Here is a 19403-nt window from a genome sequence, read left to right as displayed (position 1 = left end):
AAGTAACACTGGCCCTAACAAATGTAATCCCAAGTGGAACTTAACATTACCAAACGCAAGCTCTATGCTGAAACAGGAAAGCACTGGCAGGGTGGCTGCTTAATTAAAACCACAACGAGAAAAAACTGTCACGAGAAGCTTTAAGAGGAACCCAGTATGAAAACAGCCCACTTGTTATGTTGCAGGACCCCTTTGTCCACCCCCTCGCCAACTTTCCTGGAATCACTTTTCTATCATTTCTCAAGCTAAAAATAGTCCCCTTAACCTCCCCCACAATGTTTTGATCAACAAGCCACCACCCATTACATGTCCGGCTATCCCACACAAGTTACGCAATGGGCCACCCAAATAACGGCGCAAGATGAAAGGCTTATTGGATTCCCTGAGGCTCAAGAGGAACTTTCCAATAGTACAGGCTTATATAGGTAACCCAGCTGGAGCCTGAACTTTAGCTGACGTGACACTGATGCTAATCCTTCTAGTGCTCTAGAGGTTCTGGTTCTAGGAGGCATGACTGGCCACTAAACAGCAGCAGATGCTAGCTTCAACAGCGCTAATGTAAACCAATCGTGGGAATGAAAAGGGACCAAATTATACACACTGTTGCTATTTAGGCTATGGCTAATAGACACCATGACAACAACAGCAGCGAACATTAGAGTGGCTCATATACATTTCACAGGCATCTTCAACAGGTGTCCTCTGAAACTCCAAGTCTTAAGGGCTTCCCCCGTTTTACTGTCTATTCTTGGCGAGATGAGTGGTAAATAAGCCATGAGGTGCTGCAGGGGCATAATTTAGGTCCAATCATTAAAGTAAAAACTTCAAATCACCATCTTTGTTTGCATAGGCAGAAAAGTGAAAGATAATGCAGTGCAGGAGAAATGTACTGTATGAGCTGGAAATGTTTGGCATCTCTTGGCAGGGGCAGAGCAGCTGGGGTCAAGGGCCAGCCTGAACCCGAGCAGAGACAGCTGGCCCGGCAAATATGACAGCAGGAACTGGAGGAGAGACTCCAGACATATGTCTCTATAGCAAGTTTCAACAGCAATAATAAGAAAACGTAGAAAGTACTTTACATTTTTTACAAAAATGAACAGGTAACATGGCAGACACCTTTGGGAACAACAGGGGTTTCCCTTTTTTTTTACCACTTACACTACCACTCAACAAATGTTTGGCGTTTGCAAATGTATTTTTTAGGAAATTATTTTTATTTAGCAAAAATACATCAATACAGTAAAGATATTTACATTCTTACAAAAATTATATTTCAAATAAATACATTAAATTCATAAAAATGAATACGGTTTAAACAAAAAAAAATTATTATTATTATTATTATTATTATTATATTATGTGACAATGTAGTAAAATTATGCTTTCCCATCACAGGAATAAACTGCAAATATCTTTGTACAAATATATTTTGGCAACACAAATGAAATAATAAAAAAATGGATGTTGGCAAAAAATGGTGAAACCTGACTATAATTAGGTGCCAGTTTTGACAACACACTGGAACTGGAAGGTCATGGCAACCTCATTGCATTATGGGTTCCAGGGTGTCATCTGGCTATTCCATGCAGACAAAAAAAATTAGCATATTGTGCCCAGTATACTATTTCCTGCAGGAATTCTCAGAATGTTTGCATGCTATGCTATTCAAGGTTCATTGTACTAACTTTAAATTGACTGACAACAATGTTTCTTGTCAAAGATTTTTCAAAGAATTATGAACATGATTTTATAAAATTTACAGAGGACTTTTTTAATATCTTTGCCTGTAAAACCAACAACAAATTAAGTCTGTAGATTAAGAGGGCTTTTCATCTGATCCAATACTCTCCACATTAAGGACAAGAACTTGTATAATTAATGACTGCAGAAGGAGTTGAGAGAAAGGAGGGTCACAGGCTCGGAGTGAGGAGACAGTGACTGATGCAGTTACTCTGTTACTTCACACCCCTACTGAGATACACACCGGAAAATTAAGTAAAGGACAATGATGTCATGGATACACCACTAAAAATCAACCTAAATGAGCCCAAGCACCTCAATGCAGCAGTTATTTTCTCATAAACCACAAAACCTTCCTGTTGATCAAAAATGGAAAAAGAGGATATTGTGAATTCAATGGTGTAAGAAGTCTAAGCAAACATTTCTACACATTTAACCAGTGTTAGGAAAGCTGGACTGGTAAACTACATTTACTACTCTGTAATTATCTGTAAAATTACAGTAGCTATGAAAAAGTATAGCTTGCACTGATCTTGTTGATCAAATACAATTAAGTAACATTGTGAATATTGCAAGGATTGTAATGCACTTTTTATTTGGCCATTGCATTTAAAAAAAAAAAAAAAGTGTCAAATTTTTTATAGCATTTACATTTTTGCAACAAAACCAGTCAAGTTGGATTGCTTTCCATTAATTACTTCAAAATGTCTAATTCAATCGATTCAAAACTCAAATTCAACAATTTGTCATCACTCAAAAATGTTGATCAAGTCTGGCATGCAATTAAATTTAACATGTTTTAGTAAAAAAAAAAAAAAAAACTTGCCATTTCTTACAGTGTACTGTTGCACTGGATAAATTACAATGATTAAATACTCGTTCACACAAGTTCATTAAGTCTAGAACAAAGTTGAAAACAGTGATCATTTCAAAATAGATTTTACATCACTTAAATTGCTTTAGGGACTTTGGTCCAAATAACTGCTACCTCTGAACCCTTTTAAGGTATTTCTGATATAAGAGGACATTATAGGAAAGCATGTTTTTGGCATTCGCTCATCTGGCTGTATAGCTGCTTGCTTAATACAAAACAAAACAATAAAACTGGCACGTCAGGGGGAAAAATTATCAATTTTCTGTATGTGTGTTTTATTATTAATGCAGAGTAATCACAACTGAGCAGAATCAAAATCTTTTTGTTGAATCTGTAATCTTGCACTTAATGCAGTGAGTGGCTTTCATTGTGCTCCTTCAATTTCATATCCCTTTTCCTCTAGAGACAGTGACGTTCAGACTCAGGGTGTACTCACATTGGTGATCTGATCCGTGCCCAAGGGCATTTGACTCCCAAAGCCAGGTTGATTTGACTAATGTGACTGCTCTGTACTGTGCCCGGTTGCAGTTTGTTTGGCTGTCCCTGACTCACTTGGAAGAGGTGGGCCAGAGCACAGTTCAGTTGGGCTCAGGCCATACCGGAGCAGCTACTATTTTGTGTTGGTAACTGCATGGCTCCAGACTAACATTTGAGAGCAATGGCACCAGTGCCACCAAGTTCTACAGATGGTGGTGCCAGGAGCAGATTTGGTAGCGCTGGGGGTGGTGTGGGGGGGTGTTCATAATAAAGAACATTTAATCGTAAAATTACTATTGTTTTGCATTAATAAGTGCAGTTACTAATATTTCATTTAAATTTCTTGTTTATTTTTCTTTTGTTTATTGTTTATACAGAGTTGACAGTAAAACACTAAGTTTGAATTAAGATGCACACAAAATTTACTTAACATCAGAATCTACTTTTTATATACATAAAATGTATATATTCCACTCTTATAAAATTTACTATTATGTTTCTAGCATATAGAACTGACCAACTTCAGTGAATGTGTGTGATTTACTAAGAAATTGAAGAAATGTTTACTTAGACTTATTTTACTTCATACACAAAGTGTATAATTCTGAGAAAATCTGATTTCTTGCTGATTTCTTTCTCTGCCAAGATGAAGGAACAGCTGATCATAGCTGTATATGGATTGCCATTTTGAAATAAATTCAGTAGCAGAGCTACTGAAAGCGATTTTTTTTGTGCTGCAAATCCATTTATCCTTTGCTGAAATTTCTGCGTCTTCATGGAGAGAGCGCATCATTGTTGCTTAGCAACGGCAGATGCCTCAGGAGCGATTCTGCCCGAGCACTTTGGAAAGAAGGAGAAAGCGGCGCAACTAGTGTTTTCCACGTGTTTTTAGACGTGATATGTGAACGGCCCCTTATTCATTCATTAATTATTTTTTGCTTGCATACATTTTCAAATATGCCGTGGAGAATCACAGAAAGTGACCAAATTAGGTTTTATTGTGAATTTTTTTTTGTGCAAAATTCGAATATCATTTTTATTTATCGAATAATTAGAGCAGAACGAATATTCGAATGTTCGACTATCCGTGCACACCCCTATTTAATATTGTTTTGTATTAGCCTTAGAGTAAGGGGAGTACAACTCAGGAAACGAGAGTATCCAAGGAGCTTACCATGGTGTACATGATCAGGATGGTATCACCTCCACCTCATTTTGAGCCAGGAAAAATTCTGCTTAAATAGCCTAGTACAAGAAAAGTTAATTATAATTTCAAGAGATCTTACATTTGGGGATGGAAAGAAAAGAATTGAAATATGGCTTAATGTGATGATTAAGGCTATAATTTAATTTAATAAATGTGAGCTGCACGTTCCAAAGTCAAAACGCAGTGTGAGTGTTTTGAATGTACCTCTGAGGGCAACTGACTCTCTTCAGAAAAGCTTTGATGGCTTTTTCATTTCAGAAATAATGCCTGAATCTGATAATGTAGCATTTATTAGGACAGCCCTGCCTTGTGTACACATTTTTTTAAATATCACAGAATAGTATATGTAGAATATCGGATTTGGATCAGTGTCGTCTGGTGATACCTGACCGAAATGGCAGTATCGGAGCGATACTGATCCTGAATATCGGATTGACACACCCCTAGTATTCATAATATCATCCAGCCCTACATTAGCCTACTCACAGGTCTGCTTTGAAGGTCACAGCCTATGGCCAACATAAACATAACCAAAGGGAAGAGAGAAAGAGAACAGGTGTGCCGACTGAGTCACCACTCTCTGAAAGAAAAAGGAAGGAGAAACAACAGGAAAAAGAGAGATATGAAAAACCGTAATAGCATGTGAAAAAGGAAGCTGATGGGGAAGCACAGTGAGAGAGGAACAGAGAGTGTGTTAAAAGAGAGCGCGAGAGGGAAATGACACCATAGGGAATGCCTCTAGGGGCAGGATCAATGGTGGCAGGAGCTGTAATGAGGTTGGAGGGAGGCCAGATTTCAAGATTATTGCTTGTGTCAGCCAACAGACAGGCAGCCAGAACAATGGCACTGGGGTCACACAATCCAGAGGGGTGCCCGCTAGAGGAAGAGGGGCATAGAGGCCCTGTTCTGGACTTGGCACTCTCTGATATTGCCTGAAAGACTGTTTGTGAGTGTAAGAGACTGGCCAAATGCAGTGGGATACAAAGACAGCAAAAGAGAGACAAAATGTGTGTCATTCTTCATTCTTCCGGCTCGGTGTTCATCTTCAGTTCTCTCTTCACAGCAGTTCAGTCAGTGTACTGTTTGAGTAAATGAATTACCCTTTAATATCCTAATGATTTTTGACATAAAAGAAAAATCTATAATTTTGACCCAAACTATGTATTTTTTGCTATAGCTACAAATATACCCCAGCTACTGAAGATTAGTTTTGTGGTCCAGGGTTACATTTGGTGATCAAAGTAAAATTTGTACACATTTTCTTAACAGGTGCTGCTTAATATTTTTGTGGATGCTGTAATACTTCTTTAAAGAATAGAAAGCTCAATTTAAACTGTTATAGAGTTGGATTATCATGCTAAACATGGCCAAGGTTCCAATAGGTTTTCAAGGTTTTCAGTATGGCCCTGTATGACATCATAAAGGGTGGAATTCCTTCTCCAGGAAGAGCGCAAACAGCTCAACCAGAGCGAGAGCAAGAGCACGCCCAACAACGTGCTTCTCTCTGATTATAGTAGTCGTCAGCACTCATCTGCGCTGCTCAAGAAGGATTAAAAAAACTATTTTAAATCACAAAATCAACAATGTGTAACTGAAAGATGACTTTGTTCAGCTTTCCAAAGAACCCAGCATTAAAGGAACAGCGTATGCATTGTTTCTCTGTGTAAGAAACAGAGTTGTGCAAGTGTGCTTGTTTATTCCTGGGTTGTCTGTGATGAATGTTTTATAAACGAATGAAATAAAATTTAAGTCAATAAACTTTTTGTTCTGGTTTTATTTATGTCAATATCACAGCTTGCACACGATCGCAATGCAAAAGCTTTGCGTGCTCGTGACTCTTTAGCTTCACCCACTGCACACCTCTAGGAGTTTGACTGTTTTTGACTGTTTTGACAGAGAAGTGTAAGCTAATAATTTTTTTTTTTAATAAAATTACTGAACCCAAACTTTTGAACCGTGGTATATTTTAACTTTAAACAAACACACATTATTAATAATTTTTACTATGTGAATTTGGTTGCAATAAATAAGCCATTCAGGTAAGCACCCAGAAGAACAGTGACAGCTATATTGAGCTGTAGTGCGTACGTGGCCTGAGTCACTTTAGACTTGGTATGAAGTAGCCTTTAATCTTCTGGTCTGCTGCTGTAAAGGTCAAAAGGCTGGTGAGCAGCAGGACACATGCTGAAGGCACCAGGTGAAGCAGTCCTTACTGAAACACTGCTTCTTTGACATTTCACCAAACAGTAGGAATGAGACTGAAGCCACTACAGCTTGATCAGCCATTTGGTTTGCAACAGGAGGTTGAAATGCAGATACGTGGCTAATGCCAGGTAATACTGGGTTCCCCTGGCTTAAAGTTAATCGGAGTAGAGGACACTAAGACACTGAGGGCTGCTTAATTTTTTAAAAAGACTGTGATTTGTTTTCCCAAGAAACAGGAATGCTGTAATGAGGAAATATGAGTCCCAATGAGTGACATTTATTTTCATCTATGTGCATTAGTTCCAAATCCAAAAACACAATATTGTTATCATGGACACTTCAGAATTCTAGGGCTGGTCTGAATACCATTTTTTTAGCTTCAAAGCTTCGATAGTAATCAACATTGAATATTCAAAGCTTCGGAGGGAGGGGCTGAACATATTCTTCTCTCGAATAAAGAATATAAATTTTTATTATGTCGAGAACTGTTCATCCAGTAGACTTCACGTGTGGTGGGTGTATTGCTGCGGACCCAAGGGAGTGCAGTGTTGCATTTTGGTGTAATATGGACACGCGACAGAACAGCGCGAGCCAGAAGCAGCACGCCTCACGCGGGCAGGGTTTATACGCTCTGAGAACGAACACTACTCTAGTGATACAAAACACACAGGTCTGTTAAAAGCAATACTTTTAATATAGACACATTTTTATTAGGATGGGCTACTGTATGTTTTTTATTTTTTTATGGCTGCCGTACTCGCAAGTATTTTCCAAGAAAATTATGTGCTAAAATATGATAAAAAATTTTGTTTTTAGCATATGTAAAATTACTGATTAACATGGAGGATAAAAGCAGCTTGTTTTTTACACAAACAATATACTATAGGCATACTACTTACAGAATTAATTGCTGTTTGTGCTGTTGTGGTAGGCCAGTTGTTCCGTGACTGTCCATATTGAAAGTGAAAAGTGAAAGTGAAGTGACATTCAGCCAAGTTCGTGCTCTGCATTTAACCCATCCGAAGTGCACACACAGAGAGCAGTAAACACACACACACTGTGAACACACATCCGGAGCAGTGGGCAGCCATTTATGCTGCGGCGCCCGGGGAGCAGTTGGGGGTTCGATGCCTTGCTCAAGGACACCTAAGTCATGGTATTGGGGGTGGAGAGAGCACTGTACATGCACTGCCCCCACCTACAATTCCTGCTGGGCCGAGACTCGAACTCACAACCTTTCGATTCCGAGTCTGACTCTCTAACCATTAGGCCAATCATAGCGCTGTATGCGTCAAGAACAGAGTTGACCGGTTATTCGGTACCACCGGTACTTAAAGAAACCTGCTACAGTCACACATTTCTTTTTTTTTGTACCGACTTGGTACCAAAGTACCGGGTCTTTTGACAACACTATATTATAAGGTGTTAACCATTGGTCTATTGTTTTGCAATTTAATCTATGTGAAATTATTTACTTTATACATTTTAGTATTTAAATGTTCAGTATTTTTTGTTATAAGAAAAAAGTTTTTAAACCTGTTATACTTTAATGACAAAACGTTTTTTTTTGCAACCAAATTTCACTATCGTGATAATACCATATACCGTGATAAAAGCATAAGCAATTAATCGCAACATGAAAAATTGATATGGTCACATGCCTAGGATAAACAGGTTAAAAAGTCATATGTATAGTATGGGTGGGTGCAAATGTGTGCATGCTTCAAGCATTAATAGCATTAATAAATTCATATGACTGAATCAAATAAGGCATCTCCCACCATCTGCATCATTTATCTAGGGTGAATTAATATTTCAGCACACGCTATAATATGCATTCATGAAGCCACATCCTTGTCTTGAGAGGATTTAACTCTTCCATGAACAGAGATAATGAATACATTAGATAGAAACAGCTTATTATGAGCATCTACAGATGAATTAACTAGAGTCGTAGCAGAAATGAAGATTCGGCTTCCACACCCATCCTAAACCAGCAGGAGCAAGGCAAAGGAATAATTATTAAGACCCAGAATGCCTCTCCCCACTCACTCACTCCCTTGAGGCTGAGCTGAAACTAACTAGGACTGTCTGAGGGAAGGGAGGAGGGGCGGAAAAATGAAGGATTAACAGGGTGATCAGTAAAGACAGTAAAGAGAGAGGGAAAGACACTAGGCTGATTTCATGCACCATGTGTATGATCCATTCATTAAAAACAACAACAACAACAGACTGGATTCTGTTCACACCAAATCTCAAATAACTGTTCCGCTCTTAGCCATTATTACTACTATTATTATAATTTGAACACCTAAAATTCATTTTCAAAACCAAATTGTTTATATGGCAATAAATCAAATAATCATTTATTTCTTGCCATCACAGGAATAAATTACATTTTAAAATATATTAAAATAGTAAACTAATAATATTTCATAATATTGAAGTTTTTACAGTATTTCTCAGCAAATAAATAGTTGCACGCACTTTTCACGGTATGTGTTCAGCAGAAGACAGTAATTTATTACAATCAACTTGCTTTTGGGAAAGGACAAATTTAACTGAACTGATAGAGGTTTGGAACAAGATGAGACCAAGTAAATTATGACAGAATGTCAGATTTTGGGTGAACTTTCAATTTAAGTACTTAATGTTTCTACTAATTAAACAATGTCAATGTAATTCAGAAGCCTAACAAAACTTGTCTTGATCACTTCAAAGTTGCAAATATTTTTACTGCTAAAAAAGGAAAGCAAGATTTTCTAAATTTAGCTATAATGAGAAAGCACGGTAGGTGGTAATGGTTAAAATGCCCCTATAATGCCATTTCCAGTATTGCCTTTCATGCAGTGTGTAAAGTTGCTGTACATAAATGTAAAAGACTTGCATAGTTGTAAAGCTGAAAGTGCGCAATAAAGTTATTGTCTCCCAAAATAAAGAATTGACTCTGTACAGCCTAGACGAGTCGTTAGTAATTCGAAAACCACTTCTGTGACGAATACACGTCACGGGGTAACACATTTGCATAATGCACGCCTATGTTCTACATTGGCCAGCCGCGAACAACTTGACTCAGCCCACAAACACGTAATTCTACTGTTAAATACTTCTTTGGGAGTTCAACACAGGATTCCTAAAACGCTTGCTGTTGAAAGATGGATCAGTATCCTGTTTATTTGAAACAGCTGCTTCACTGAATAACAACATGTAAGATAAATAAAATATGTTTTTTTTTTTTTCTAGAAAGCATTCAAAATACAGAACTACTGAAACAGGCGTATTGTTTCCGACACCGCTGTACGCCGTAGACCAATCACAACAGACTGGGCCATCTGACCAATCAGACCAGAGCAGGCTCACGAAAAGGAGGGGTTTATAGGGACGGAATCTTTGAACTGCTTTGAACAAATCATTTGAGAATCATCGGAAAATTAGGTGATATTAAATGCAAATGTTCATCAGTTCATCATATAGCACCAACTCATCTGTGGCTAATGAAAACGTAACACTCCGTCTTCCACAATGACTTGCAAACCCATTAAGCAATCACATTTGAGACAACAAACCCTAAAAGTCAGTGATCACAGTATGTGCCCATTTCAAATAGAGTGACAGACAGCTTTCATTGCTCTGAGTGTAAATTGTCAATACGCTGTGGCTATTTCAGGCCTCTCCAATGAGGGATCACTAGAGGTACTGACAGATCGGACACATCCATCTTCAAAAGTGTCAGGGTAAAAATAGCAAACCAGCATCATCGCGAAACACACTCTGCAGGGCACGGAAGATGAAACTGTCTGACACCAACTCTACAGCCAATATCTACACAAATGATGGGCAAAGAGGCTAAAGAGGCTGTGTTTCCACATCTTCCGGATGTTTGCATCACTATAAAAAGTTTAATTTTAAAATCTTTACAGCTGGTCAACTGGTCATTCAAATTAGAATAGGAAATTTAATTACTTTTGAATGAAAGATGCTTAACGGTAAAACAATGTGCTGGTTACTTTTCCTTAAAAGGCTGCTGGACCATAAAATGTATTTCACTGTTTTAGAAGGGTGATATGCTTGACTGCTGATCCATCATATAAAGTGAGATCAATCATCATCTGAACAATCCCAGATGCTTTAATAATCTAAACCGGTTAGATTAACTAATAGTTCCAATGAGAGACAGAGAGAGATACATTCAGGAGGTTAGACATGATACTCTCTGTACACTATACAGTAGATTTAACACTGCTAAGCATTACTACGCCAATAAAACGGAAAAAAAGCGGATCCTTCTATGAGCAGCAGATATATTATACTGATAGACACGGCTTTTTAACACTCCTGTGTGTATCTGTGTAAGCACTCGGTGTCATTGTAGCCAATCAAAGACATATCTGTTGAGAGCGTGAACACAATATCTTTGTTTCACATGGAACACGTTACTGTTGTGGTGCCTAAATCCATGTGTAGCAGTTTCAATTATTTATTTTAAAAATCGGCCATTTACCGGTGATAAAATTAAAATAATGATCAGTCCATCAGTATCAGCCAAGGATTTTAATATCGTAATCCCTAGTTAAATTGCACATACAGTTATACAGTTATCCAGTTATCTGGAAAGGTCCAACCAAATAAATAAATGTAAAAAATAAAAATAAAAGAATTCCTGAGGTCTTGACTCTTCAGCAGGTCTGTCCCCTCAGTCGGTGCGGGCTTCACTCTGTGATCTTTGCCTTCAATCTGAGAATCGTACCACCTCCGCTTACCAACTGCCACGCAAATAAGGCTGCTTTGGCATCCTCCCCAGCCTGATCTGGCAAGTGCTCTGACGTACCCAATGAAAAGAGAAACATGGGGGCTGAGGAGGAGTTGAAGATGGAGTAGGTGGTAGGGTGAAGCTGGGAGATGTTAAGACAGGGTATGAGTGGATTAGGTCGACATTTAGCCAAGGTCCCGCCCTGCCCTGTCACGTTCCAGCCTGATGCACTGCAGTGATTACAAAAAGACAACATATTGTACCGCACAGCAAGGTCTGTGAAAAAAATAGAACTGGCGCGAGCACAAGTAGCAATAAATAATTCATTTCAAAACAGGTCTCTTGCTTTCATTCAGATTGGTACAGTGTAGGTCATGGGCCTGATTGGACATGTAGGATTATTGATCGCTCAATGCTGGGAAGTGCTTGCACTGACGAACAGGATACTTTTCAAACACGGTAAATGTGGCGGCAGGAGGCACGGAGGGCTCCCAAACCAAGGTTAAAACCAGCCAGACACATTTTCAACTGAAAAACAGCAAGATGAGAGCTGGACTGGTTTACTGACAGACTGTATTTGCACAAGCACTTGTGAATAGAGTCCAATCAGTCCTAGATAGAACCTCTTAAATTATTAAAGTGAACTGTATTTCATCTTCTTCAAACTAGTGACCACACAAGACTATCACAAACCCAGCATCATACGCTGCATACTCTTTCCCAACCTAATCTCCCCCCAGTATCAATAAGTCAATAGTAGGAGGAAGTAAAATTGTTCAAATATGTTTATATTTCAAATGGTATACACTATTTCTAGTCAGCTTTTTGACTGCAAAACAAACTCAAACACATGCAAGCAGTCTGATTCTTAACAAGGAAGGTCACTGGAAACATGACATTTTATCCAGGATGCAGACAGACAATCATGAGAGACATAGAGCAAGTCTGATCAATATCCATCAGACTCAGACCAGATGCCCTTACACATCTATATACACACACAATAATAAATAAATAAAAACAAATTAAACAAATACATGCAAGAAAGTCTCTGCCATACCCAAATACTGCAGGTGAAGCACATCGGAGGAAGCAATCTGCTGATGCCGATTCATATTCCGTTCACTTCAGTCTTTCCCTTTCAAAGTGCGAGACCACTGACCTGTCTTGGAAGACTGGTTAAAACACGAACCAATAGCATTCGAGCTCAAGCTATGAAGGTACATCTCATTGGCTGGCCCTACTGAATAGACACGCCCCCTCATTGAACAAGTCTGTTTTTCTATCTGAACAGACTCTGAGCTTTACCGATCGAGACATTCGTTACGTGGGTCATTCCTGTTGTACAGTGACTTATGTCTCAATGATTTATTTACTCATTTTCTCTAAAATGAGTCACATATTTAAAAGATATGGCTTAAATTGTATATTTAGGTCTTCTTTATCACTTAAAAAGAGATAATAGACATTATATATACCGTTTGTATTTTACTCACCTTTTTATTAATATATGCATTAAATTTTGTTATGTCCTCAGTGCAAAGTACCGGTAATCAAACTCCACAAGAAATATAAACCATGAAATGATAAAAAACTCAAAATATGTTTTAATTATGAATAGACTAGGCTAGTCTATGCCTCTAATCATACATATAAATCATGTGAAAATATATATATATATATATATATATATATATATATATATATATATATATATTTTATAATTTTCTGCAATTACTGTGTCCCTGAAGTCATCTACCACCCTGTTTGTACATACTTTCTCGCCTTCCAAAAAACGACTGCAATTTCATTGAGACCATTTACAAGAAGTTACATTTATTTTTCCCACTGGAATTCAACTGTACAAACAGAGTTAAGCTCCAACTCTTTTTTTTTTTTTTTTTTGAAATCTTATCCTGCTTGTCCCACCCTTAAAGTTCCACCCTGTTAGGCTATATTATGGACAATGTTTGTCCTATCAAAAAAATGTAAAAACAAGTCTGACATAGTTATAAAAATTATGTTAGTCTGTAGAAGATTAGTGAGCTAAATGTTGATCACTCAATGAGCTATGGCTACTTTAGCTCAAAATTTTCCGCCACAGGGAATAAATAGTATTTAGTGTATATAGCAAATTTCTGTGTATATTAAAAGTGAAAGTGAAAGTCGTGACATTTGCCAAGTATGCAAACCCACATTCGGAATTGGTGCTCTGCATTTAACCCATCCAAGTGTGCACATACACAAACACACACACACACACACACACACACACACACACACAGCAGTGAGAAGTGAACAAACACCCAGAGCAGTGGGCAGCTATATATCCAGCGCCCCCGGGAGAAACTGGGGGTTCAGTCATGAGTATTGTGAAGAGAGCGCTGTTCATTCACTCCCTCCCACCAACAACTCCTGCCAGCACCGAGACTTAAACCGGCAACCTTCTGGTAACCAGTCCAACTCTCTAACCATTAGGCCCCTAAATATTAGCCTAGTGGGTGGTTTTTGTTTTTGTTTAGTTTTTTACCTCCAACTCGAGTTCTCTATCAGTGACCTGGGAGCTTATGGGTTCTGCACAGTATCTTATTTATGTGTGTGTGTGTACGATACTGTGCAGAATTACTTTTATTATTATAATTGGAAACCATGCAGGACAATGACGGAAAGCTTGTCCACCGTCAGAACCTGTTCATGTTCTAGCCTGTTATACTCTGTTCCACCTTGTTATGCTCCTTTCCAACCTGTTAGACAAGTCATTTAAAAAAATTAATTTGACGTCATCGTTAAATGTTGGGAACACTTTTGTCTAATTTTGTGAGCTGAGGAGCACTAACAACATATAAAAAAATATATATTTATCACCCTATTGGTAAAAAAAAAAGTTACACAAAGTACCTTTTCTTAATAATATAATAATGTCAGTGTGAGTGATCTAATAATAATAAAAGCTCATTATTGTTTAATATTTGATAAAATAGAGGGAATTATATATCTCTGTGTGTGTGTGTGTTTTATTGTCATTTGTAGGGTAACTCTTAGGATGCATAAACACTATTTCTGGAGTCAGATTTAGCACATTTAAAAACATGACATAATGAATATGACGATAAGAGTTGTTTGTGAATGACTCGGTGTTTATAACGAATCGGTTGAGTGAACGATTCAGTAATTCAGTTACAATACAAAAAAAAGCAGAACTTAACTCCATCTACTGGCGTAACGTAACCCTACTGGTTTATATACATATAATTACCGGTGCCTAAACACTGCAGAAAGGGTCACAAGAGATTCAAAAGCTTCGAATAACCGAATTTTATTTTTATTTTATTAGTTTAGGACTCAAAAGATTCGAAACACTGAGAAAAATCAAAATTCAATTCACCGCCACCTGCGTTTATTTAAATGCATATGAGTTATTGATATTGTGAAGACATTATTATATGACAAGGAGAGCAAGGAAATAGCTCATGATAACAAAAGAACTAACGTTAGTTTGACATATAGGCACATGATAGATCACATGATAGGTCAAATTTGTATCCACTGTAAGTCGCTTTGGATAGCGTCTGCTAAATGCATTAATTAAATTATATATATATATATATATATATATATATATATATATATATATATATATATATATATATATATATATATATACATACACATACATACATAACGTTACATACATACATACACACACACACACACACACACACACACACACACATACATACATACATACCGTAAGAAGTGAATAAATAATGAAAGCTTGTTACAGTCTAAATATGGAATTAATATATGTGTAAATGTCCTATCGGGAACATTTATGCATCAAATGCTACGCACTGTCTGAACTGCTACTGTGAAACAACTTTGCGAGCTGGAATCAGACAATGAAGCCCAATGCAATCTAAGTGCTCTCGCAACAGTTGTCGAGCACGAGAAAGACATGTCCAGATGTAACGGAACTCAAGATGACAGGTACAGTTTGTCACAAATCCGAGCTACAAACGTGTCTTACCTTCAGCACGAGTCCGGAGATCCGACATAGTTCTCTGAACGGGCGGCATAGGTCCACCTGTCAAACTTAATGCATAAAACTCCGCGTTGCGTTTCTCTCTTCACCCGTCTAGAGATTTTGAGCGCCGGTGACCGTCACCAAAGTAGCTTTCCCCCACTTCCCGTGACCGGTAACCATTTATTTAGCGTTAGCATTCATGTTGTTGTTGATGAACACCGATAGTTCCGCCCTCATAAGCTCGCTCCTGCATCAGCGCGCGGAGCTGAACGCCAAATCTCCGCAGCATGCGCAAGAATCAAGAAGCGGTTGAAACGCGGAATGTGAACGAGCTCTGCCGCTTCACAAATTGGACCGTACCAACTAAGAGCTTAGAGGGGGGTCTAGTCCCAATATATCACATAGAATCTGGTCGTTCACACTCTAAAAAACATACATTTCTTATAGAAATAATATTTCTATAATTTCAAATAAAATCAGATCTCCAGGTATACAAAGTATTATTTGTCCTCTGCTAAATAAAAACTAAGCCAAAATATTTTCCCCTAATATGATCTCGGCGTTAAAAAGGTCTGCTGGAGATTCCCTCGCTGCAGTTATTGTTTCGAAGGGGGATTGCATTGCAGAGACAATGACAACCCACTATTTCTTTATTTTAGGCCCTGAAGCAGTCACGACTCTGCAATTGCCTTTCGTTTTACCCTTCAGCCGGAAAACATTATGGCTTTGCTGATATGCTGATTGTTTGCTCTCAGCAATCCACATGTTGATGGACGATATTATCCATGCCTGTTTCACGTTCCTCTTCTTCAGGCCAACTGCTATTAATATTTTTGATGTTATTATAATTAGACAAATTACTAAAATAAAATAAAATCATTTAGATGGTCACCTTTTTTATGGACATATTGACATATTTTCGGCCTTTATTTTGTAACTGGATAAGTCTGAATACTGCACACACATACATTTTTAATGTTATCTTAATATCTTTCATTATATTATATTAATAGTATTAGATATATGAAATTGTAACCCACAAATAATAAAATTTACTGGTTTTCTTTCCCTGCACGGTTGCTCTGCTCCTGAGGTTGCCTAGCAACAGTGACAAGATGCCTGAGTCTTTGATTACGTGCGCAGCGCTTTTATGTTTGAGCACATATCAGTCTAAATAATGACTCATTCTCTCAATACACACACAGACACGCGCGCTCTCATTCACAGACAGATATAAATAGATCAATATTGTTATTTGAATTCTGTCGAACACACATTAATGTCCAGCCTTGTTCTCATCCTCCATCTGTGCTGATCACAAATAATAAGACGAACATCTGGTATAAATGCTGCATATAATATCCTATCTAAAAATGTGTATTAAAACTGTACATTTATATAAATTATATAAAATAAATAATCTAAAAGGAACCCAAATGCTACTTCCCATTTCAAAATTCCTCTTCTTAAATTGATATTTCACCTGAAAATTAAAAGGTGGCCATTATGTAGCCTACTTTAACTCCTAAAATGTTATGTGTTTCTTCAGAAGGCTTGGAATAGAGCATGATCTATATAGGTGACGCCTATTACTTATAATGCTTATGTTTATAATGCTTTTACATCCTTTTCGAGTAAATGATGACAGAATTGCCATTTTGGAGTGACATATTTGTTGTAGGATTCTTTTTAGTTCATATGCATACTATTTATTTATTTGCCTAAATTCCATATCCATAAATGTAAATTCTCAGGAAATAAAGCTTTTAGTATTTTATATTAAAAAAAAAACTATTAAGACTGCACCGGCTTCATCTTTCATGCCTTGTTTATTTTCCCCTATAATATATTGTTTATATGTTTGTAATTCAGTAAAAAAAAATACTGTTCAACACATCAGAATATCATGACTGATTCATATCTCTTGCATGCACAAAAGTTCAATCCTTTTTGCTACAAAGCAACAGAGTGACATCTCACTCTCCACTTAAAAGGGCAGAGAATCTTCTTCGCTCCAAGCAGTGGTCAGAGGCCATCTCTGTGATAAATGAGCCGGCCGCTCATCAGAACACTTAGGCCACACAAGATCTGCACTGGCTGCAGGCTATGACGGTGATCTACTTATTGACAGATTAGATTCACTGCATGTGGTTGGAACCATGAAATATTCAACAATGCCCTATGCATGTATTTATAAGCAGCATGTTGATTCTTTTGGGAAGAATATTTGCGATTGAGATTATAGATCAGCCAATATGATCAGAAAGACCCCTTAGAATTGTTGGATCTGCTTACAATAGCAGAGGATTCTGGGAAGCTATAACATGGGTAAAAAAAAAGACAGTAGGCTTAATAGATATTGCCTGAGGAATATAATTAAAACTATGCATGTTTGTCTGAACATATTGCACAGGGACATGTATGGGTCCAAAATAGACTGTATAAATAAAATAAAGCAAATAAATATATTTTATGTAATAAATACAGTCATTAAATTGCTTATGAGTGCTGGTCAATATTGCTGCAGTCTTGGAGTTAAACTTTAAAAAATTGTACTCTGCTACTGTTAGAGTTATTTCTACTTCAAAATTAGTTTTTTTTTTTTTTTGTATAAATAAATTTTTGTTGATTTAGTTAGTGCACTTGAGGATACAGATCTGATCTGAACAGTAGAGATTGTTGCAAGTCATTGATCAGTAAAATCAGACTCTGCCCTCTGCTGGAGTACGACTATCAGTGAAACCCTCACATTTTGAATTGCCTGAGAACACCTTTTCAATTATAGTAATATTAAACCATATTTACCACTTCTTTATCAGTCATACAGTCCTCCATAATCCTCTTATAAAGTGCTGATGTATAAACCATATGTATAAATCACCTGAAACACCTGAAACACTCTCATGGGATTTAAGCCAAATTAATTCCTTAAGTCACTGTAAACAAAATTGAATTATATTAATCTTCTTTGTTCTTTATATGATGGGATGGTTGGGTCGATAATCTCCATGACTCATGGTGATCACTGACTTAATATTTATGAATCATGCATGAATATTCCTTTCTTGGAGATTATTATTTTCTAAAATGCTTGGTGTGATGGTAGCGACAGCAGTGCAGAGAACAGAGATCAATATAAAAATGGAATTTAAAATAATTAATTCACATAATTGATATATTTTAAGTTGTAGGTTATAGTAAATCAAATAAAAGCAGTTTTTCTTTCAAACCATTCTTGCTGAAGTATCCTCCATAAAAAAGAGCTCTTAGAAGCTAAATGTATTTTGTCAAGTATACGTTCTTATGTCAGTGTCCTTTGTTGATCCTAGAGCAACATTTCTGTCAAACAATCATATGCCAACCCGGATTCTAATCACAACCAGCCTGACTGGTTCATTAGCTTTGTTGTGTCATGCCAACAAGGATGTTGACCCAGGAATATTAAGAACAGACACGATCAGCCTTGAGCACTGATCACTCACACTGACAATCACAAGCTCTGACGTGACATCATTTAGTGAAAGATCAAACTGAAAAAGCCCTGGAATAAAACAGACACCGCCGTCTGAGTAGATTGGCATGCGGCTAGAAACAGATGATTTGTTGAACTTCAAAGAGAAATGTAGCCCAATATTCATCAGGCTCAATGGATGCAAACATGCAGGATGATTTGCAGCATCTAAATTATGCAGAGTCTTTGTGTTAAGCCATTTGGTTCTTCTCATGCTACTGTTTAAAATGCAAAGAGCATCTGATGTGACTGCATGTTTAACTCAGATAACTCCTTTAGGGGAATGACTGAGAGAAGAACTGACAGATCAGCATGATAAGTGAGAAGGCACAAAGACGCCATTGCAAGATGTTTGTCTGGTATATTTGCCATTTTGTAATGAAACTGTCATTTTGTGACGCTTCAGAAAAAAATATGGAGTTAAAAAAAACTGTAATTAGCACTTAAGATGAAAATGGTTGAGGAGTGCAGCTTTCTTTCCTGTGTTGTTGTACTTCAGAATGAAAGAGGAAGTTTGGGTGGGATGTTTTGTCTTTGAAAAGTCCTTACATCACAGCCACAGACCATAATTTATTCAGTTGCATACATACACTCCTGTTCAAAAGAATTGTATTT

The 19403-nt window shown here is 37.3% G+C and overlaps 1 protein-coding gene across 6 annotated transcripts in view; it reads right to left on the bottom strand.

The window, feature by feature from the left end:
* Window positions 1–15603, bottom strand: part of LOC113091123 (probable phospholipid-transporting ATPase IA) — a 112327-nt gene extending 96724 nt beyond the window's left edge. For all 6 annotated transcript variants that reach the window (XM_026256558.1, XM_026256560.1, XM_026256562.1 and 3 more), the window contains exon 1: window positions 15281–15603. In XM_026256558.1, the coding sequence (XP_026112343.1) occupies window positions 15281–15329 (49 nt within the window). In that variant the 5' untranslated portion in view covers window positions 15330–15603. The remainder of the gene's footprint in view (window positions 1–15280) is intronic.
* Between the last annotated feature and the right edge of the window lie 3800 nt (window positions 15604–19403).

This window comes from Carassius auratus, unplaced genomic scaffold (assembly GCF_003368295.1).
Source record: "Carassius auratus strain Wakin unplaced genomic scaffold, ASM336829v1 scaf_tig00214077, whole genome shotgun sequence".
In the NCBI taxonomy this organism is placed as follows: domain Eukaryota; kingdom Metazoa; phylum Chordata; class Actinopteri; order Cypriniformes; family Cyprinidae; genus Carassius; species Carassius auratus.
This window is presented reverse-complemented; position numbering and strand designations above follow the sequence as displayed.